General features: G+C 32.8%; 1 protein-coding gene across 2 annotated transcripts in view; it reads right to left on the reverse strand.

The window, feature by feature from the left end:
• Positions 1-25,264, reverse strand: part of LOC118187650 (integrin beta-PS-like) — a 128,191-nt gene that overhangs the window by 22,646 nt on the left and 80,281 nt on the right. For both annotated transcript variants that reach the window (XM_085815308.1, XM_085815316.1), the window contains exons 18-20: positions 22,626-22,931; positions 14,623-14,755; positions 4,428-4,544 (exon numbers count right to left, since the gene is read on the reverse strand). In XM_085815308.1, coding sequence (XP_085671434.1) covers positions 4,428-4,544; positions 14,623-14,755; positions 22,626-22,931 — 556 coding nt within the window. The remainder of the gene's footprint in view (positions 1-4,427; positions 4,545-14,622; positions 14,756-22,625; positions 22,932-25,264) is intronic.

Genomic DNA, 25,264 nt, shown 5'->3' on the forward strand with positions numbered 1-25,264 from the left:
ATACCTTGCAGAAGTTAAAGAATCCTAAAAATAGTCTAAACTGTACAAATGTATTGCACAGTTACACCATATACATATATGACATAGTCTAACTGGACAAAAGTATAAAAAATGTTGCTTATGCAAAATCTTAAATGTCCTAACTATACCTGGTAATGGTCCTTTCTCCATTTTGAAATTTCAGACATTCTACCAAAGATATGTATCAGTATAGAAACTACAGTATACACCAGTAGAATTTGAAGCTATTTCAAATGCTCTTCTAAACTTCACCCAAAATCAAATTTGTTCATAAGAATGTACACAAATAGTCAGTATCTCTTAATTTTATCCTAAAATGCTGATAAAGTGGCACCTAGAAATATGCTTAGAATTAATGCATTACAGACCCTCGGATTTATGTCAAATGACATTTTCCAGTACGGAATAAAGGTAAACTATAAGGTTTTAATGATAGTTACCACCTCCAAAAATATTGTCTACGCAAACATAGCATAAGTGCGTTTCATCTTATTTTGACAAATGATTTTTGGCATTTGAAAGAAAGCGACTTACTTTACAGCACTGTATTGTGAAATTTGTAAAAAAATAGCGTTATCAGTAAGTATGAGATGTCTGAAATGGAACTGTCAAGCTTCTAAATTAGAACCATCATTTACTTCCAGTTCTGTTGCAAAAAGTCAGCTACAGAATGTTACCAAATCATGTGAATAGCTTTGGTTACTAATGTTGTATCACATGACACTGAGAAAGTTTCGTACTGAAAGTTCAAAAACAAGGACTATGACATTCAAGAAGCAGAGTGCTCTGGCCGGCATACTGATGATGAGGCTCACCTCCGAGAACTTGTGGAAGAAGATCAGTATGCAACCACGTGGGAGCTTGTTAAAGAGGATTAGATGCAATTGCTATGTCCATTAGCTGTGCTATGCATCTCATAAATTTGACATATAAGTTAAATCGCTGGGTGCTGCATAAGCTGTGTCAAGCAGATAAAGACCGATGTGTTTGGGCCTGCACTAATCTGCTTGAATATCAAAGGAAGGACAGAATTCTGGACTGGATCATCACTTGTGATGAAAAGTGGATTTACTTCAACAACATGTGCTGAAAAGGGGTTTGGTCTGTGCCTGGTGAGTCCATCAACTAACAAAAAGATCATTCTTTGCATCTGGTGGGATTGACATGGCATTATTCACAAAGGGTATCTGGAAAAAGGTAAAAACCTCAACAGCAAGGTGTACAGTGAGATGCTAGTCTATGTTGGCGCTTCTATCAAGGAAAAATGTTGAACTGAGTTCGGCCAAGAACTTGTGGTATCATGCCAAGGCAAGGTGCAGCTGTTTTGCAGGTCAAAGGTTGTACAACTTGTTATTGAGTAATGTTTTGCCCCTTCAATGTGTATTTATCTTGAATTTGTAAGCTTGAAAATGGCTTTTGGGCAAAAGAAAATGCTTATGAAAATCAGTTTATGGTGTGCTAAAAATTTTTCTTTTTTAAATCTTTATTATATTATGAAAATTTAATTTTGAATTAAGATTTTTACAGACTGGTTTGAATAAAATTCTTCTCCTACAATATGTAAGAATCAAGACAAATCATTTAAATTACAGTACCTTTAAATGTAAAGCATGAATTTTTAACAATTTTTCATATATCTTACACTTTTTCTTACAACTGTAGTATTTACAATAAATGTAACTAATTGAAGCCTAAGAATTTTAATTACTGTTGATATTGTAATTATTTGGCGACTGTAGCTGCTAAGAACTGCAGTTTGCTTTTGACTTCAAAATTTAAGCTTCAAAGTTAATTAACCTGTGACACTGGTTAACCTGGAAACATGTTTAATTAAATAAATGCTTAAAATTAACCAGGTAACATGCTTTTTCCCAAATGTGTACCTTCACTCTTTTTCATATATAGACATATGAATCTGATATTTTTAACTGATACTGTAGCTGATGTTTTGAATTAGCCTTCATTAATTTCAGAGACACAAAGTAAATCATTAATGGCTTTATTAGCTCCGGGTACCTTTAGTTTTATATTAATGAATTAAAAGGACTTTTGGCTCAGCACATATTTATGTGTCTCCATGACAGACAGACATTATACATTTACAAACATTCGTGTCTTTTCTGGGATTTGAGCCTGGTTTCCTTCGGTAAGGAAGTCAGTATCGTTAAGCACTTTCCTGCCTGGGTGCCATTCTGTATGGATTATTTGTTTAATTGAAGGAAACAATTTTTTTCAAAGTGTTTGTTAAAATGTTAATAGTAGTATTATTTGTACACATATTATTAGAATTTCAAAAAACAATTTCAGAAAAACTTTGCCAGAAGAAATTTGACATGATTTAAAAATCTAGTCTCTCAAGTTTTCAATTATCAGAGGTGGTTACAGTTCCAGTTACCTCAAACAATAGGGAAACAATAAGTTCTACTATATAGATGTTTGCCAATCATTACTGAAATACACTGCTCGACATTGAAAATGCAACACCAAGAAGGAGTGGTCAGAAATTTATGCAAATTTTAGAATAGACGCACGTCACCAAGTTATGCAAATGATGTGAAATTTGCAGCTCTCTGATGCACGTGAAGTAAGATATAACGGAAGGAACGTGCAGAATGGGCAATATTTGTGTCGTTATTTCTGCCAGACGAATTATCAAAGAAAGTTGGTTTTTGTCCCAGAGGATACGTGTAATAGGAGAGAATGCCAGGCTGCCGTCGACGAAAGCACTTCCAGCAGATAGAAGATTTTACGAGGAGTATGGTGATCGGACTGAGAAGGGCGGGTTGGTCCTTACGTCAAATCGCAGCTGATACCCACATGAATGCGAGCATGGCGCATCGGCTATGGCGAACATGGTTGGAACAAGGAAATGTGGGAAGAAGGAGGGGTGCAGGTGCAGCCAGAGTGACGTCAGCACACATGGATCGATGCATCCGCCGACAAGCCGTGGTGGTCCCGCAAGTCACTGGTACCACGATTCTGCAGTATGTGCAAGATACTCTGGATGTTCCCGTGTCGACCAGAATCATTTCCTGTCGATTGGTTGAACGTGGCCTGCACTCAGGAGTCCCTTAAGAAGACTGCAATTGACCCTATAGCATAAATGCCAACGTTTAGAATGGTGCCAGACTGGAGCGATGTGGATGACAGAATGGCGAAACGTCGTGTTCTCAGATGAGTCATGCTTCTGTTTATCCAGTGACAGTCGCCGCATACATGTGTGGCGTCGACGTGGAGACAGATCTCTAATCCGGCAGTAACTGTGGAATGCCCCACCATGCGACAACGTAGCATAATGGTTTGGGGTGCTATTGCCTATGATTCTAGGTCACCTCCAGTTCGTATTCAGGACACTATGACGGCCCAACGACACTTCGATAATTTACTGCGGCCGGTGGCAATCCCCTACCTTCAGGGGCTGCCTAATGCAAGTTTTCAGCAGGATAACGCCCGACCACACAGTGCTTGCATCTGCCAACATGCTCTGTAAGGTATACAGAGGCTTCCCTGGCCACCGTACTCTCCTCACCTGTCACGAATCGAACATGTGGGATGTGATTGGACACCGTTTGCAGACTCTGCCCCTGCCTCGTTCAGAAGACGAACTGTGGCAAATGGTTGAAAGGGAATGGACAGCCATCCCTCAGGACACCATCCGCGTTCTTACTGACTCTATGCCTAGGCGTGTTTCTTTGTGCATCGACGTCCATGGTGGTCCTACTCCTACTGAGCCGACGCCGTTCTCGCTCTGTATTCTATCATTTTGAAATAAAGATCACTTATTGCTGCTTGCTGTCTCTGTCTTTTTCCCAAATTTCATCACTTTCTGACAACTCCATCTTGGTGTTGCATTTTCATTGTTGAGCAGTTTATGAATAAAATCAGTAACTTTATTACCACGTTTTTTTAAATTCTTAAATTTTCAAAACTGGATTATTATACTTTAGTTAGTTAAGCATAACAAATAACAAGGCATGTGTTGTACATAAAGAACAAATTTAACACAACTCATATGACATGTCATGACTCATATGACAATATTTATGTCATAAAATTATATCATCACATTTTTCTTTTCAGTTTTTCTATTTAATTTTTTCAATTAAATAGCAAAACTGAACAGTCAGTTTTCTAATTCAGTTTTGCTTTTTTTACATGACCAAAATCTGTTACATCACATTAAGAAAAATTATTACTGAATGAGATGTATTCAGTGGTTTATGCTCTACTAGATAATATGATTTCATTTGATAATATTAGTAGGTCATTTTATATCATTATATTCTATTTAACTGCATGTTTCTTTAATGAGGTAAATTATCCAGGCATACATACAGGAAGATGGTAACAAAAGATCTCTCATGCTTTTAATACAATTTGTAATTTACAGATCAGAAAATACTTACCTCTTGTTTTTAAAACTCGAATCACAGGTTTATTATTATCATCATAACCATACACAAATGTGAAGGAGCAATCTTCCTCATCCTTAAATATGCATTTTCTTTCATTAGGAAAAATGTCTGAAAAAATCAATAAAAATGGTAAGAATTTAAAATTTGTTCTTTAAGAGCAGCTTATTGCAATGATTGGCTAATTGTTCACAGAAACGTCAGTATCAAGTGTACATAAACATACAGAGAACACACAAAAATTTTAAATTAAAAATTACAAAAGTATTCTCATATGGTAGATAATGTATAAAAAGATAATGTCATACTGAAATTACAACAGAATGTAACTGTTAATTTTAAAATTTCAAACTAAAAACATTTTCCTAGTAAAGAAATTAATTTCAGAAATAAAAATTTTCATTCAAAAGTTATTCACAATAATAAGTTTTTTAATATAAAAAGCCAATTTTTGATATTAAAGAAAGACCATATATACCTGCGTATAAGTTGAAAATTTTTCAGAGTAATGGGCCAACTTATATGCAGACGACACATTAGTGAACTTGATTATTAAATATATTATTCATACAGAAAAATAGAATATTGTTTATTTATTCTTCTTATTTTTTATTTATTAATCTTCCTATTTCACATCTGGCATCACAGACCAATTCAATCTGTTTAATATCTGTGAGGTGCTCTTTAGTTAATATAACTATATTGAATCAGTAACTGTAACTATACCAAATATGTCAATGATTACATCTTATTTAACTTGATCGTACATATGCTTTTTTACTTTTCCTGCTTTTCGTAATGTCTGCTTTATCAGAATCTACAAAAAAAAGGGGCTCTTTTTAGAGCCATACATTCCCTGCAATGAGTTGTGTAAAACAAAAGCAATTGCCTTATATTGTGAAATTCAAGCTGAAAGTAGCTTCATTTTCAGAAAGTACAAAAACTGCATTGCATCACGTAAGTTTTGTATGCATAAGAAGATGATCCATCATTGGAGGGAACATATTAAGGAAAACTCCTGTATCTAAACAGGCCCTACATCATGGATCAGTGTTTTCTCCAGAACTAGAAAGTGTTAAAAGACTGGATTCTAGACAACAGACAGCATGGTTATGTTGTAACTCGAAATGTGATATGTTTGTAGCCACGTAACTCACGAAAGATGAAAAATATGCGTCTGTAAATAACTCTTTTCATGCATCAAAACATTGGTGCACAAGATTATGGACTATGCTTACACCATTGTACCAAAAATTCATAGAAACTGCCAAATTACCTCAGAAATTTATAAACTTCCAAAAGTATGTGACTGAAAAAAGAAAAATAACTAATTTTGAAATATCCCAAAAAAATGGATGAAATCCCCAACACTTTGACCTCCCTGAAAATTTCACAGTTGATAAAAAGGTTGAGGACTAGTCATGGAAAACTCATTTCACAGTAGTTCTTGCCTGTTTAGCAAATAGCAATAAGTGTCCTCCCATGATTATTTTCAAGCAAAAAACATTACAGAAAAAGACAGCCTATTTGTCAGGTGTTCTTGTTCGCGTCCACAAAAATGGTTGGATGAACGACACCTTAATGATTGACAGGTGTATGTATGGTGCAGAAACCCAGGTGCTCTTTTAAGGAAACCTCTTTTGATTTGGGATATGTTTTGACAACATAGTTCAGAAATGGTAAGAAAAGCATGCAGAAAGTTCAAAAACAACACTTTCTGCGATCCCAAAGAGGACTGACATCCATTTTACAACAACTGGATATCGGCATAAATCAGGCATTTAAGGTGAATATGCATAAGTATTGGGTGGAATGGATACAATCCAATTTGTCTACTAAAACTAAAGGTGGAAATGTTAAAAAGCCAGATATAACTTTAATAGCAAGGTGGATGAAAGATGCTTGGGGCAAGATTTGAGCTGAAATGACTATCAAATCACTCAAAAAATGTTGCATTTCCAGTAACTGAAATGGCACAGAACATGATGCAATCTATCCAAGTGACAATAATGACACTAACTGTGATGAAATTTATAATGACTCACCAATAACTGAAAAAGAATTTCCTGATTTATTTGGCAATTTTGACTCTGAATCAGATTTGAAGGATTCGAATTAAATTCTTTGAAAATTTTGTTCAGTTTTCAATTTATATGTGCTAAAATGAACAAAAGTTCACTAAATCATAAGTAAAATTTTATCGATAACATGCTGTTTTATCTGTAACCACAGTATTGTTCATGCGACAAGTGCTTGTTTTTCCTAAAATTTTTCTTAACATTGGTGGGTCAACTTATATGCAGGTGTCTATAGTATTTCCAATCAATATTTTAAACAATTCCTAAACTAAATATTTCACTTTCTTTAAGAATTACCTATTAGCAATAATAAAAATCAATATAATGTAATAAATTCACAGGATTATGACCACATGGCTCTACTATGACACTGGTTCTCCTTATTTAGATATTATATCTTTTAGTACTTTTTTCAATATTTTACACATATTCCTCTATCTCATTGATAAAAATTTTACTACAATCTTACATCCAATCAGTTAACAAGCACTAATTTGTCTAATACATTTACTTGTTTCATGTCTCTGTCTCACACTATTTCAAACCATGAATGTCGGTCCCTGTTTTACCTCAGTAACGGGAGTCTCGATACAAAATATTACATTTTATATCACTGTAACACAACCACTTCCTCATTCCCTTGGAAATGAGTATATAATTTCTAAACCAGGCTTGAAGTGCTAAATATTTATCCCCCCTGTAGAGTCCTTAGGATTTATGGAAGCAGAAAAGATGAAAAATATGCAACCCCTTCGCCAGAAATCGAACCACGGACCTCTGGAATACCGGCCCAGCATGCTACCGTTACACCCCGAAGGCATGCTAGGGAAATGGAAGAAATACCTTATATACTCTCCATTTTAAAGGGTGACTAGGTTTTAGGGGACCTAGTCGCCAAATCCTGGGTGCGAAGAATCATCATCCACAACCCTTTTAGTTCGGGCGCCTCTTGTAGAGTCATTAGGATTTATGGAAGCAGAAACGATGAAAAATATGCAACCGCCTTCGCCGGGAATCGAACCACGGACCTCTGGAATACTGGCCCAGCATGCTACTGTTACACCACGAAGGCACGCTAGGGAAATGGGAGAAATATCTTATACCCCCAAAAAATTGTAGAAAATTGCCAAATTAATAGTTCTTTATGTTTTCAATCAGGGCAAAGGGTTGATGCTATAATCTATGAAATTTTCAAGACAATATTAAATCTAGTTTTTTCTTTTTTATGAAAGAATTCAAAATTAACAGAGAATAACTGAAAAAACTTGAATAACTTTTGAAAAACCACCTAAAAATAGTAAATTAATTTAGAAATTTAGAATAGACTTCTTCTAATAACTTTTTTTATACTCTACCTGATGGCACAAACAATGAAATTCTGCAATCATTAGTTTATTCATTAAAGGAAGGTGTGTGAGAAAAATCCACAAAAAAAAAAAAAAAATAAATAAATAAATAAATAAATAAATAAATCATTTCAACATTAAATTTTTTAAAAAATGCAAATTGAATTTAAAAACAATTCTTTCAAGAAGTATATTTTCATCATCTGGAAAATATATGTGATAAATTTCATATACCTAGAAATGTTTATCTTTGCAATACAGTATATATACATAATCAGGCAAACATAAACTCTTTTATTATGATATATTTTACACAAATTATAACAAACAGTTATGCAATTATATCTCTTTTTACCTTTTCATTTTGAAAATTATGTAATAAAAATTATTAATTACATAGCTTAATTGCTCATTTAAATATATGTTTAAAAATGCTTGTAAACAAAACAGATTTAAAATGAAATATGATCTAACTCATCCTTCAATAATACCTCAATGCAAATTTGAGCACAATCAGAGAATAAAAAAAATTATATGCACGACTTTATTATTATTATATCCCCCCCCAGAGAACAGCTCTCTCTTTTCATGAACAAGTAAGATCTTAATCCTAGAAGACGTGAGTTATTAATTTCATGACTAAAATGCACTGTGTGGCTTCTGGCTAGTTTTCTAAGTTTCTCTGCACATAAAGATTTGTGTGTTTGCTTATTACAATTTTGTGTTTGTTTCTACTCCCAAACCTTATTTTATTTCCAGTTTACAGCTTACAAAAAGCATGCAATCCCAAAAGAGAGATTATTTCAATTGCTAAGATAAATACTAATGAGTAAATGCATGAAAATTTACATTAACAAGTCTATTACTATGAAAACAAACAAACAAAAACAAATAGAACTTTCCACCCTGCAGAAGGTATTAGCCCTGGATTTCTGCTCTAAAAGCGTCATATATTTAAGAAAATCTCAGTAAATATATAAGTACGAATTAAGTTATATATTTCAACAAAATAAATAAAATATAAGTTACACAGAAGATCAGAGAGCACCACAATCCTCTAGAGGCTCGCTCGGTGGTGGTGCCTTGAAACCACTGCTTTTCACAATGACTTTGCTTGCTTTTCAAATAGGAATGATTATTTTTTCCCAAATATAAATAAGAGGCTTTAAAATCACAGAGTTATTTTATTACTAAACAATACATGCACTTGCCTAGTGAAAAAGGCCTTTCTTTTCCAGAGATTTTTCTCTGACCTCAACACACTTGCTTCCCAAGCTGGTATTGTGATTTTATAAATTATTTGGTGTGGTTTAAATTTAATGTAAATATACTTTGCTATAATTAAAATCAGAAATCGCATAAAAGTTTTATTTAAATTAAAAATATTTTCTAAATATTTTGGGACGAAATAGGAATAAAACAAATATGAATGGAAAACGAATGATCCGTAACAAAGCCAAAAAGACCAAGCCCCCCCCCCACACATTAACATAAAAAACCACAAATTTCATGTGCCAGATGAAAAAAAACTAAATAACGGTGGACACATACCAGTGAAATTTAGAAGATATAGGCAGTGTACATTTTGTAGCCCAAGGAAATCTCATAGAACAAGATGCATATGTGAAATGTGCAATGTGGGTCTATGCAAGTACCAAAAAGAAAAACCATGCTTGGAACAAAGTCACAAAAGAATGTGTTCTTTGAAATAAATAAAAATAATAATAATAATAATAATAAAATAAAAATAATAAAAAAAACTTATATTTATCATTGATTTTTATCCTTACTTTACTGAGTTTTCTTATCCATTTATCCGAATGCCCTTATTGTTTAGGTACATATATTTTCACTGCTATAGAAAAATTACATAAATATTTATTTTTTTATTTTTTCTGACGATTTACTTTGTAAAATAATTTAAAAAATTTACATATAATGCATTTCTTTCCTACATTTTTTTAAATTTGTAAATTTCATCATTTATTAGAAATGCACACGGAAAAAGGCAAGTCTTTTTTTTTTTTCCTACTACCTCAGTAAGTTTCAAAGTCCTACACGCACGCTGGTTTCACAGTGCGACCACCACCCACAGAATAATGGGCAAGAGTCGATTTTTTTAATTCATATATTACTTGTCTCTAGGATCATAATATTCCATTTCTAGAGTTTTAGTTAAAAAAATTATAAAAATAATATAGCACCTGTCAATGGGTTAAAATACAAAACAAAGAACTAACACAAAAGAAAAACCACACAAAGCAGCAGTTCCAACATCAAAGTAAACTTTCAAATGTTGAATAATATGCATATAATGATTCACTAGTGTAGCATTTTTCATTGCTATGCAAGTAGTTAGCAAATAAGCTAGGACAATTTGATAACAAAAATGAAATTATTTTTAATAATATGAGATAACATATACACAAAACATTCAAATATATAAAACAAAGCATATAGCATATAAAACAAAGAATTTAAAAAGTTATATCTAAATTAGTAATTTTATCATTTTCAGAATCTCCTTTTATTTACAAGGTCAAATTTTCAAACTTGAGATTAGAATTTTTCTAATAAAAATGATGAAAACAAATTCTTATTAAAAAACATTAATATTCAATCTAACACAGTTTGAAGGAGATTCGAATTTTTTAATAAAAAAGTCTTAAAGTCTTAAATGAAGTATTAAAAATGACCATGAAAATTTTTTAAAAAGAGAAAATATTTAATTTTTTAAAAAATTAGGACAAATTATAGAAATTAAAAAAAATGGATTAAGTTAAAAACATAATTATTTAAAATAATAAAAACTGGATTTTTGAACAAATAATTATAAAAAAAAAGCAGTGAAACACTGAAATGATAAAAAGCCATGAGTATACCTTTCACTGGTAGGAAAGATAATGAAACTTTTTTTTTTTTTTTACTTTTTTTTTTTTTCTTCTTCTTCTCCCCCCCCCCTTGAAGCAATCTTATTTACTTCCTGTCTCTTTTTTCAAAGCACTGGCCCTTGAAAGCAGCCTGTATTCACCTCAATGTTCCAATTCAACTTTAGATTCTTTATTGTTAGGAGTCAAAAAGATAAATGGAGTAGCCACGTTCTGTGCTTGGAAATGAAAAAATTTTCTTCTACCTTCACACTCATTATTTTTGAGAAGCCACTGAAGGTGCATCAAGGAAGGAAGTATGATTTTTTCTTTTCGCATTATCCAATATTGTCACCCCCTTTCTTTGCCTGGGGGAAGCACCGATTATTTACAAAATATTTAGGATCCTCAAACCATGTACTTAAAAGGCCCAAATTTGGGCTAAATACTTCAAACCAGTTTCTTCAGTATTCACAACTTCTTCTGACATATAAGTTTTTAATATAATGTCACAATCCTTTATTTTATCAATATACTTTCAAAGAGTTTGATATCTGAAAAACCTCATTCCAATCTGTAACATCTTTAATGCATTTTATGGTACTTTTGGATAACTTCTGATATCTAGGAACAAATGTCTTATTTAATTTATCACTCTAAAATAACACTATCACTTAATAGTTGGTATTCTGAAATTTTTTTCCAATCTACTTTAATTACAACTACCAAAAGCATTTTCAATAATCAGTTTTTCAGATAATGCCTTATATCTAGAAATGATACCCCAAGAATAAAATGTTCATTCTTGATGATAAATTTTTCTGATCTTTGATATGCTTAAGAAAAAAATCTTTCTGATAATCTTTGATATGCATAAAATAAAAGGTTCTGATAACCTCTGATATTTTGAAATAATTGCCCAAACTACCATATTTTTCAAAATTTTTAATCAAACTTCCAGATAGTTTATCTGTCTTCGAAACTTCTGTCTCATTGATATTCATTTATATAATTTTTTTTTCAAATTTGTAAACTGTAGTACTTACTAAAATATTTTTTAAATTAAAAATATAATCCCTACTATTTATTATTTCTAATGGCTTCAGCAGAGAATTTACCATGACACTTTTTACGATAACTTCTTTATTCTTCATCTACTGTGAAGTTAGCAATTGTTAAATCATCATATTTTGATATGAGTTTCAAATATATCATTTTATAATTTCCTGGATTTAAATCACTCAATTTAAAAGTTTAAGTGTTAGATTCCAAGCAGTTAAATTCTTCCATCATTTATTAATGATAAAATTTTTAGAATAGCCTTATGGTGTTTGTAATAGCCTTATGGTGTAATTCCACCTTCTAAAATAAACATTTATCATCTGTAGGTCGTGATGATTTTTTATTCATTGAACCAAATATAAATTATGTTTTATATTTCTAACTAAATTCATGGTTCTGCAATGTTCACTGTTATTGAACAAACAATTGTTAAATCTTCAAATGAAATTACGTTTTTAGCAACATTTTTTTTTTATACTTTTTGACTTCTCAATTTTACAGGCAGACATTTTGCTCTTAATCCAACGAATTCTTCCATAATTATACCATTATTTTCAGCTCCCATTTTTTCTAAAACCTTCTTATTTAGTTGTGAAATAATAGGTTTATTCCTGTTTTGAAAAATCAGATGCATAAAGATAATCAATCATACCTTTTGTGTCTACTAAAAATAATCAGTTTCATTAAAATATGAGACACTATCTGTACCAATATATACAGTAGCAAAATATACGGTAACATTTTCATCAAATATAGATCCTTGTTTAAAGTTTAGTTTAGCAATTAATTTTTCATTGTTTTCATAATTACAACACAATCTCACATCAATTCTCTTTCTACTGTTTTTCCACACACTGAACTATTCATCAATTTATAGAAGTACAATGATATACATTTAATGCAAAGACGCTTAAGATGAAATGTTGGTTAACATGAAATAATAAGGTCCTGACTTTGTATTTTCATGCATTTTTCCCCCCTTTTAACATGAAATGAAAATCGCTTAACATGGAAAGATTTCACTTCTGCAAATGAACAAAATACAGAAAACACCAGATACGCAGGCGAGATTTAAGAGGGGTGTGAAATGAAAGAAAGGTGGTTTCGCATGTTTTGTAGAAAGAAGGCTATCTTGTCTTTGAAATACCCTCGGAATAGACTGTGATACAAGCCAATATTGTACATTGTACTTCTAATTCAATGTTTTCAATGTTTCGATGTTTTTATGTGGCATTTGTAGGAGTGGATGGTCTAAGCTACTTTTACCATCCACCCCTACAAATGCCACATAAAAACACTGCATCTCTCATCAGTTGGCTTTGGAATTCGGTGAGAGTAAAAATCAGTGACTTTGGTTCACACTAAAAGAAATGGAGAAGGTAAATACTGAAACTGAGCTGACAATGAAATGTTTGAGAAAGTTTCTGTATTACTGGATTGTCCTACAGTATCATTGGTAGAATTTGTTGTAGTAGATGATGGTAATGTGTGTACAGCCCCAATTATGGCAGACGAAGACAGTTTGGAGTTTGTTCAACACTAAAAAAATATCATGGATGCAGATTCCAAAGATGAAAATGACATGCATAATGCAGCTCCTGTTCCCATGTTATCCAAAATGAGGAATGTCATGAAAAGTATGCACAGTTATTTAGACGCACATTGCAATGGTGAAATGACTAACAAAATGGATGACACTGAACAATTTGATGCTAAAAAAGACAATGCAAAGAAAAATATCAGATTATTTTCCAAAAACTCAATAAATGCTTTGTTTTTCAAAAAACTTGAAAATTTTATATTATATTAAACTCTTGTGGATATTTTTGTTTTATTAATTTTTATTAAATACATGCATATATACATATCTATGCGTCAGCTTGCACCCCATGGATGCAGCGCCTGGGGACAGATGTCTCCCTTTGCCCCATCCTAGCTATGCCACCGATGATGCATTGAAACATACAAGATGAATCTTTTAAATTGTCAGTTTTCAATTTCTATATTAATAGAAAAATTCCTTTCTATAAATGCCTGTCCATGTGATAAGATTAGAAGCATTTTTGATATCTTCCATGCTCGTGTCTAGTGAAAAGTAGATAAAACAAAAGGAAGACAAACATGTTAAGAAAAAAGACTTCTAGTATCAGAAGTAAAACATTCTAATATTATATTTTCCCTGTTCTTCCAAAAATTCTCCAAAAAATAAAAGTTCATTACAAACATTTTGCAAATACATCCACTATATGTTAATATCATGAAGACATTTTTCTGGAATCTTCCGGATTCGCGGTTCTATAAAACTTGCCTTCAGATTCTTGTTTTATTTAGAACAGCGTTGCCACTCCTTGCTTTCAAATTGCTGAGTTTATTAGATAAAAATTCATTAAATTTGTGAAAAATACGAATAAAATCAAAAACAAATTCAAAATTCAGGCTTCAGGGTGTTCATATTTGGGTGGAGAAACGTGTTTTAAACATTCATTGACTCTTCAACAATGCAGAAAAATACACACAGATTCTTCATTATTCATTTTTCCCAAAATAATACACTGCAATAACATCTGATGGCAACACCTTGAAATGTCATTCATACACAAAACAAAAATGAACAAAAAGTTCAATGCAAAGTATACACTAATAAAATGGTGCATAGTTCTGACCTTTATAATGATGTTTATGTTGATAAGTAAATCAACATATAAAAATAAAAAATCATACCTCACTAAAATAAACATATCCTATCCTATACACAAGTAATCATTCAAGAAAAGTATTTGGAACTGACATTTGACTACAGCTTATTAGAAGTATAAAAAATTACAAGACAACTTACCTTCTATATCATCAACAATTTTTGGACTTAAAGTGCAATTCTCACATTCTTCTGGAGTTAATAAAGCTGTTTCAAACACTTTACACTGAACACAATCACGAAATTCGGTACATCTACCTTCACACGTTTGAAACTAAAAAAAAAAGTAAATACTGAAATGAGTACTTTCTTCCATTAACTTAAACATATGAATACTGTAATAAATAAACATTTTTGTAATGTATTCAAACTATACTAAACTCAGAATACTTGATGTGCACATAAGATTAAAAGAAATAGTTAAAAAAAAAAGTTTAGTTATTAAGAAAACCAGGGGAAAATCTTTATTGTTATTATCTATATGAAATGTACTTTAAAATCTTGCAAGGTTTTTTTATGTTAAATTAGGCAGTTATTATGATTTTTATCTTTAGTTTAACTTCTTTCCACTTTCCTCACCAGAATGCAAAGTAGCTTGTAGATCATTTAAGCACTTTGGAATCTAGAGAAAGAGTTCCTGGCACTCTTGTAGTTCTGCTAGGTCTAGCTAAATTTAAGTATACCAGTTTTGCAGATACCTTGCAGCGACTGATTTAAATAGTGCACTGGTATGGTTAAACCAGCTTACGGCTTAAGTCATTGTCTCTGTATAGTCTTAAATACTTATTAATGTTTCAATTTGATTTGACTGAATACTTATTAATGTTTCAATTCAATTTACCATTGGCACATTGGATGTGTAATAAAAGGGTTTTTTTAAACCTTTTTTTAAGTCTTTGTCATACTATTGTAAACACAGCGTTAACTCACTACCTGCCTAAGTAAGGTTTTAGGACTAAAAGTTACAGTTTACACCAAGTAGAATCTTTAAACCTATGATTTCTAATAACAACAAAATGAGAAATGTGAAATTAAATGTGCAATGGAAAAAGCTACTTAACTTGCAAGAATGTGTATTTGCTTTAAAAATATGATACTGCTTGCATGGTTTTGTAAGGATCATGTTAATTTTATTAACAGTTAAATTTTGAGTTAAACTTCCTTTCCTACTGATTCTTAATTTCAACTTACCACTTCTGGCCAGAACGTAGTTTTAGAATCACGTCTGAATGCTAATGAGGAAGAGTGGTATTTAACCGCAAAATTCTACAGTCTTAGAGAGAGAAAGAGATACCAGATATTCTGGCTGCATGCATCCGCCTTTTTAGGCTACTATCTTGTAAGCTATTATTATGCTCGGCCGTACTTTAGGCCCTTGTTAGCTTCGCAGTCAATTAGCATTAGGGGACCAACTCTGTTAGAATCTTGGTAGCTTCGGCTATATCTCTTTAGTTAAGATTAGTTTAATTCTTAGTCTCTTAAGTTCAAGCCCAAGTGTCGGCTTTATTGTACAACTCCAAGATGGAGTTTTGTTAAACTTTAATAATAAAGGGTTATTTCACTCTTCTTACTTGTTGTTTCCTGTACACGATCTCAAGCGATTATTCGCTTATTAGTTCTTAAGATTCTTCACTTTCAAGTGTAACTTAGAATTACACATAGGAGAATCCTACAGTTTAAAGAGCTTAACTAATCAAGGAAATGAGGGCTGCCTTTGGAGAAGATTTCTTAAGATAAACTAGTTCATATTCACATAATACATTGATAAAAGACACGAAAACAGTTATGCAGCCTACTAGGATTTGAATCTGTGTCAAGTTAATGTTGTTCAGCAGTCTTATCACTTGCCACCAGCCAAAGTGGTAATACCCAAGACCACTCTAAACAGTGGACAAGGCTTGAGAAGGTCCCAAACATTAAAATAAGATTGTGTTTTTTAAACATGTTTTATTATATAATTTTTATTTTAAATATATATAAGTATTTTAATAAATTATAATAATGATTTATTCCTAGGTCATTTATTTATTTATTTTTTCTAAACTCATCAAGAACATATAAAATTAGACATAGTAACAACCTTGTTTGAGTTAAAATTACACGCTCAATAGCGATTATTGGAGAATTTAAAGCGAAAGGAATCAGCATAATATTCACAAATTTGCAGGATTAGTTTCAGAGATTTCAAGACAGAATCTTCTTCAGTTGCAAAAGTGCAAATGATGAAAAAAAGGCCATTGATAGGATATGATAAAGCAAAGAGAATGAGAAGAAGGAATTTAAGCTACTGGCACTATCCCTTAATGTAAAATGAAAACAATAACAAAATAAGTTTCTTAAAAGCTGATGGTAAAGATGAATTGGAATTGGGATCGTTAACTAGAATCGATGGAAAGAAAGAAATGACAATAGAATTCCTATAATCTAAAACAAGAAGGTTCCTCCCGGCGATTTTCACATTTTCTTGCACCTCAAGAAATTCCTGTCCTCTGGTGAGCGTTTTGGCAATGTGAAAGAGCTGAAGACATCTGTCACACGCTGGTTCCATTAACAGGCGGCTGAGTTCTACGACAGAGGGATAAAAAAGTTGATCCCACGATATGACAAGTATCTCAATTATGGTGGTGGCTAGGTTAAAAAATAGCTAAAATATTGCTGTACTTGTTGCCAATAAATATGTTCCTGAAAGTGTGAGTTCTTTATATATATGTCATAATAAAAGCACAAGGAAAGACAGAACACTGTACATGCGTGATTAGACCCATACCGAAGAAGACTTTGATTGCGTAGCATGCTAGTAATGCTAACTTGGTAATATCTAAAGAACTTGGCAGTCGAGGCAGTTTTAATTCCATTTTTATTTGCAATTGATATTCGTGACCACAATCACTTGGCACCCTAGTCGTGCCTTTCCACAGAAGATTTTCATTTTTGATATTATTGAGATAGAAAGCAAGCCAGCGTAATTACATTTTAGCAGAGTAGAGAGCAAAAGCTGAAGTGCGTAGTTATGAAAGATGGAAGCACGTGAAGAGAATAGTTTTGGTTTACAACGACAGTTTCAGTTCTTAATTAGTATGTCATCAGAGTTGCACGGGCCATAGAGTGATCTAGAAATGACGCAATGCAGAGAAGTTATTACGATTTTAGAATAGAGAGGAAGAATTAATGTTTATAGTTATATTATAATTCTGATTCATATAATTTTATCTTACATATATACATATAAAACTTACTCTCAGGATGCCCTACATACATATGTGGAAAATTGACACACATCACTAAAGTTTGTCCACAGTATAATAAACTAGAAACACAAAATAACCTTTCAAAAAAAAAAAAAAAAAAAAAAAAAGAAAAAGAAAAAAAGAAGAAAGAAAGAAAGAAAGAAATGCCAGAGAATAAGACCAATAATAGAGTAATAGCAAAAACAAAATGCCTCATGCTTAAATATGCTTAAAATCAGAAGACTAATAATGCAACCCTTGTAAAGTGTAAATAGTATGTGTGTTGCGAGTAAAGAGATCCCAGTTATAATCAATTCTGAGTGAAATCTCCATTTGTATCCAAAACACATACCAAATTTCTATATTCAAAATAACTATAATATTGACTTGATTTCTATCTTTGTGGAAATAAACTCTGCAAAGTGGTGAAAATTCCTATTTCTACCAAAAATGCTGAAAACCCTCATTTTTTTAAACCTGCCAGAATAATAGTGTTAAATATGGAAAAACTGTATGTTCTCAGCATAATTACCCCACATATTTATGATTTACTGACTTTGAATGAGTCATATCTGCTCCACACAAATTGTGATTGCAACACAGTGTCTCCATTGCAAATTTTGTAAGGGAGGCATCATAAATCGAATTAAGTCAAAGTTTAAACCTGCACTAATTTATTTATGTCAGAAGAACAGAAACATTTAATCATAAATTCAAAACACTCAGAGTCAAACCAGAAATGAAGATGAATTATATATAGGTCAACATTCGGAGGCCAACATTTTTAAAAAGCAGTACGAAAAATTCAAGATCTTGCACAACATTTCTAAACGTGCAGAAAAATGGATGATTTCATTTATGATACAGAAAAGAATTCTGGAGAACAGATTACTTAATGACTAGTGCCAAAGGTTACAAGAGGGCAAAATTTAACTAAACAGCCCTTGACTTGACAGATTTTTGTAAAAGACTTAGGAATGAGGAAAATAAATGAAAAGATTTATTATTAATTTCATTGGCCAAATATGTCATGAGATATAGAAGAATACTAGAGAACTTATAAGAAATGCCAACTACAAAGTGGGGAAAGGCTCAGCAATCACATACCCATATACCCAAGCTATTCAGTAGCAACTTCAGCAGCCCTTGTGAGCTGCCTGCCTCATGCGGCGATTAGCGAGACATCATAACTATTGATATAATTAGTCTAATTGCATTTCCATCAGCACTATAAGGAATATGAGGAGCACAACTATGTTTTGTGTTTAATCGAGCAAAACTCTAGGTGGTCAGCAATCCTGCTGAGATAAATTACAGCAAAATCGACATAGTCCACAAAGTTTGGGTTTAGTTGAAAGGTACAATCAAGTTCTAAAGCATATGTTACCTCATATAATTGAAAATGAAAATTTGGGATAAACACATCTCATACCTGTTATTTGCCTAGAGAGAGATACCTAATTCTACTACTGGATTATCACCATTTAAATTAATTCTTGTAGTTTTAGGCCAGAGGACTGCTGGCATTTAAGTCATCGTGGGCGGAAAAAATTCCGCTATCTATAGTGCGGGGTAAAAGAGCAATGTGGTATCTACAGACTGCAGCGGCGTTTCAGAGGGTGATGAACTAAGCACTTGCAAAATATAAGATTTTGCTTGAGCCTACATCAGTGACGTAGCAATTTATTCAGACAGCTGGAGTGAATAATTAGTACATCTTGACACCATATTTTTCAAGAGTGTTAAACTAATGCTTTCAATAAATCTAAAGAAATGTTCCTCAGCTAATATTTATATTAAGTATTTTGGACATATCATCGGTTCTGGCAGAAAACAGAATGATCCAAACAAAGTGAAAGCAATCTAAAAACTGGCTAGGCCTCAAATGAATACGCAAATGAAAGGTGTTCTGAGTCCATGCAATTATTACAGAGATTACATCCCACATTATGCAGACAAAGTTTATCCATTAACAAACTTCACCAAAAATGAAGTTCCAAAGTGCTGTGCTGGACTAAGAAACACAACAAAGCATCAGAGAAGTTAAAGTGTCTTGTGTACCCCTGCTCTAAGGTTACATTTTATAATTCAGTGTGATGCATCTTCAGTAGGTGTTGGTGCCAGCTTATCTCAATGGGATAATGGAATGAGTTAACTATAGTGACCAAAAGTTATAACCAAAAGTTAACTATAGTGGCTATAAGGTTTCTCTTTCGATGGTTGGCCGTTGAAAGAGAAACCTATGCTGCGGTTTGGAACCTGAAATAATTTGAAACATGGATCTCTGGATCACCCATGGAATTGATTACTGATCACAATCAATTAACTTTCATTGCCAAGAATGCAACACAGTCTGCTAAGCTGAAATTATGGGTACTATAGAAATATGATACTATAGAAATATGACACTATGATTTCCCATTGAAAAGTGCCAAGTTGAGCAATGCCAATGCATTGTCCAGACTACAGACCAAGCATTGAGTGACTGGTGGGAAAAGAAGACAGAACTCTATGCAGACATTTATAAACTCTTACGATTTCTTGCAACTACTGTATGAAACTCTACTGTATAGCATTTTTAAGTATCATTTTAAGTATTTAATTATTTTAAGTATTATTTCCGAGTTCCATACTCAAGGACCCCATTCCAAATATGAATTCCTGGGGTATCTATAGGATTCCTTGCCAGTGTGGTTTAATTTACATTGGTCAAACTAAGAGAGCCTTAAAATTTTGCGTCAAGGAACATGAGGCATATGTTAGAAAAAAGGAAACACAGAAGTTTTCTGTTGCCCAAAATTGTTGGTCCGAAAATCACACTTTCAATTTTTCTGCTGCCAAAATTATTCAAAAAACATCTTCCATTGGAGAAGTGGATTTTCTGGAGGCATTTCACATTCAAAAAAATCTTTCTATTTAACGATCCTAATTCCAATCCATCGTTGCCTTCGGCCTTTAAAGAAATTATGTTTTGGTTCTGGTTTCATCAACAGATAGTGCCACTAGCTTATCTTCTGTCCAGGTTTTCTTATCTTATCTAATCATTATATCCTATCTCGTTCATTTGTGCTTTTGCAGCTGAGGATGATGGTTTGGTTAAACCATTGAAACTAGTCCTGTGAAAATATAACGCTGATTTTTTGTTGTTTGACTTCTGAATCAGTAAAGGTCAAATTGTTATGGCTCGGCAACTAGGAACATCAATATCAGAAACAGTGTATTTAGTGAGCTGTTCACATGCAGTTGTTGTGAACATATATTGAAAGTGGTGTATTTGAACATACTGAATGTGGTGAAACAACAAATCGTCAGCAGCAGTGTGTTGTCGATGCCGAATTGATTCCAGAGGACAGCAGAGAATGCTACTCATTGTTCGCCGTCACTGAAGAGCTACAACAGTGACGACCCAGACAGTGTTTCTCAACTCACTGTAGAGTGTATATTGCTACATATGTGCCTACACAGCTGGAGGCCAATGCATGTCCCTGCACTAATGGTACGTTATTGACAGCTCCATCCAAAATGGACAAAAAACATCAGAATTGGATATTAGAAGAATGGATGAAAGTTGCGTGTCCAACGAATCATGTTTTCTAATCCATTACATCAACGGGCGTACGCTAATACAACAATTTCCAAACGAAACCCTGGCTCCCATATACACAGCTGGATGCAAGATACAAGCTGGTGGCAGGGGTATTATGGTGTGGACACTGTTTTCATGGAGAACATTAGGACCCATAACCAGGTTCACCCATTCGTAACAACAATATTTCTGGCGGGGGATGGTGTTCACCAACAGGATAATGCACCATGTCATAAGGGTTGAATCATCAGGGAGTGGTTCATTAAACATTTCAGTTACTTTCAAATCATGTCTTGGCCTCCAAATACACCTGGCATTAATCCAATAGAGCATTTGTGGTCCCACCTGGAAAACCAAATTCAAGCTGCCAAGCTACCTCCTCACAATGTGTGGGAATTGCAGGACCAGTTGGTGAGTGCTTGGTACCAGATACCTCAGACTACGTATCAGTACTTTGTGGAGTCAATGCCAAGCTGGGTGCTGGTAGTTTTGAGGGCTAAAGGTGATCCTACATGCTATTAACAGGGAGGTCATAATGTAATGGTTCTTCGGTGTATATGGTTAATTTTAGCTAACACATCCATTTTCATGTTAATTATTTTCTGCATTTTTTATTTCTTTTACTAGCCTTGATCAAAATACAAATTAGTTGAGATTGAATAGTGATCAAAGACATTATTCATGAGAGCACCATAACAGCCATCCGGTATTAGGTATAGCTTTTTAGTCAAAAAATTGCACTATAACACAATTCTATATCTTCTATTCTAGTTGACAAGATTCACAAAATTATAACTGTGCTTTTATGTCTTTTTGTCCCTCTGGACTGAGTGGTTAGTGGAACACAATGGTTATTTTCGTACAGTACATCCACTACACTTAGCATATACTGAAACTGTTCAAGACTGGTCACGGTTGAGACTTCTCAGCACAGCAAAACTGAAACTGCCCAACCCTATTAACCCAAACATTAAGAGACTTCCTTTGAGACAAAGAATGTCTCTTAAGAGACTTTTATCCCACAACTCCCAAAATTTGCATTGCTTCAATACATTTCTTATGCTTGAATTATTTTAATACGATTAACAATTATAGTGAATAAGTTTTCCACATTCCAGCATTTTCAAATGATCCTCTATTTCATTACTATTACAATATTTTACCTTCTAAATGAAATATTATTTTCAATTTTAACAAGAGAATTCATAAAATAATCAAGGAAAACTGCTTTAATTTTTTTGTTCCGTGTTTCACACATTAATTTGTAAAAACTGTTAGAACACAAATACACTCATATTTCTTTTCTGAATGAGAAAAAACAACATACTTACACTACAATCCTCACAGAATGGACCACCAAAGAATCCACGCTCATTATCCCTGAAGCACTGACATTCTCCACATATACATTCTCCCCGTCCACTACAAAATCTTCCATTTTCTTTATCTACAGGTGAAATGCAAGTATCATTGCTTGTTTTGCATTCACATGCAGGTCCTGTCCAACCAGGATTGCATATACATTCACCACAACATTCTCCTTTACCTTCACCACCACACACCAAGCCATTAGAGTCTCTTTCACAAGAAAATGTATCACATTCACAGAATTCACCATAAATTTTCAATTCGTTGCTCTGCATGAAAAAAATAACATATATAAAAATGCCTTTGTTTATATATAACATATATGAAAATACCTTTTTTAAGATAACCACATACAGTTTATCAAAAAATGAGTGGAATTTATTAAATCTAATTTTTTAAGACAAGATTAGTTGATTTAAAAATTTTATGAAACATTTAACAGTTTTAACAAAATTGTGTAAAAGCCTACTTTAAAAAAAAGAATGCATAAAAATTTATAGAATTTATACACCTGTACTCATAATACATTACTGAAAAATTAGGAAACCCAGCCTTTTCATGAGCATGAACTATCTTCTCCTGTTCCAAAAGTGATATTATCTACTTAAGCTTGGGGGAAAAAATGAAAATAAGAATAACATAGATGGCTCGCTTGCAAAGGACAGATCAGTCAGCCAGCCAGGCTGTCAACTATAATTAAATTTCTTTTCTATGGGAAATGACATACTAAAAGCATAACCTGCAGCAATTAAACATAATTTAAAATCTATAAAGTTGAACTTTATTATAAGATAAAAATCATATTTAAAATCTGTATGCTATCTTTCTCCATTTAAATAAAAAGTGAGAAAGGGTTACAAAGGCACTTGGCTTAAAGTTCAGAATCAAAACTGTCAGACAACAATTAAAGATAATGGCTTTAAAAAAAGCTAAAATTTGCTTTAAAATGTTCTTATTTACTCGCGATGGTAATTCAAAAAGGTATGAATTTTTTTTATTGATTTTAACTATGTACAGAAATTTGCATTCTTATGATTTTAAAACTATTAAATTTCTATTAATATCATTTTTTAAATATTACTTACAAAAATTGTTTAATTGTTTGAAATATTAATATTAATTAAATACTTATTTAAAATACAAATTTAAAATTTGTCTGAACACGTTAAAATTTTAAACAAACTGAAGGTAGTATAATAAAATCGTGTAATATCAGTAGTAGGTTAGGAGTATCAAAATTGTGTAACAAATATATATATATATATATTGATATGCTATTTTTCTTCCCTTCACATTCGTAAGTTAAGGGTTTGCGCGGATTTGGAGTGAATAACGAGAATAGCACTCGATGAAGTATCAAAACACACTTTATTTAGCCAATATTAATCAGGAGAGTTCCAAAATCATGTTTACAGTTGTCAAGGGACTACACTATAAACATGCTGACACAATCAGCGACACAGCCTCCAGATTATCAGGCTATAACGGTGAAGACAGCTTCACTGCAAAGCACCAGGGTACAGCTTCCGACTCTGCACGGTCGTTCTCGGAATGCCACATACTCTCGAGACGCCATACTGCAACTCACGATGCACTCGAGAATACACTTGAGTACAGCTCCCGACTCCTCAGTTCAGTCATTCCCGGAACTCTCTCGACAATGCACTAACCGTTATACACTAAGAGACTCTTTCAGTGCACTCCACGACCCACTTGATTGACTCCATGTGGACTAACTCACTCTCCACATACCAGCAGGGTTTATATAGCTTTTGGATCGTGTTCGAGAACATTCTGTGCTAAACTGGTAAGAATTCGTTCCAGAAGGTTCTCCATCCGTCCATGGCATATCGCCAATTTTGTTGCCAAATATCACCAAATGTAGCAACCATGCCTTCCCTTGCCATTTTCTGGCAACTCTAAACCTGCTTTGCAGGAAAGCTATCTTAGCGTGCCTGGACATTTCGTAACAAAATGTTTCACACTGTCAAGTAAAGCTACATTTCTACGATTCTCTCATTTATACATCATTTGTGAATAGTCCTTTGTCCTGTACTATGATAGGATTTAATATGTAGGAAATATACTAAATATTTTAATTTAAATTGTGTGCAGGGTGTAACTGCAATTTAACCCTAAAAGTTTTAACAGGGTTTCCACTCAAACAGGAGAATGAAATTCCCTGACTCTTCCATATATATATATATAGTATATATACTTATATTAGGGTTGCCAATCAAACAGAAGAACGAAATTCCCTGACTTTTCAAGGTTTTCCAAGTGTGTTTAAAAAAAAATTCCATTCTATTCGTGTAGTGCACGTTGGTTGTGCTGAGAGGTAAATTAATTATGGTACCACTTGAAAACACAAATGTTTTCCAATTTCATATGACTTACATATATTATTTATAATTAGAAAACTTTTTATACCATCTCCAAGGAATAAAAATTTAATTAAAATCATTAATTATTAGGGAAAAAAACTTTTTAGTTAGTTTTTTAATTAGTATTTTCTAGACCTCTCTCTCTCTCTATATATATATTATATTATATAATCTCCAAAGCATTACTTTTAAAACAATAATAAGAGTTCTTTTCTCCA

Source organism: Stegodyphus dumicola, chromosome 1, assembly GCF_044657685.1.
Source record: "Stegodyphus dumicola isolate Sdum_Otavi_A_Nest chromosome 1, ASM4465768v1".
In the NCBI taxonomy this organism is placed as follows: domain Eukaryota; kingdom Metazoa; phylum Arthropoda; class Arachnida; order Araneae; family Eresidae; genus Stegodyphus; species Stegodyphus dumicola.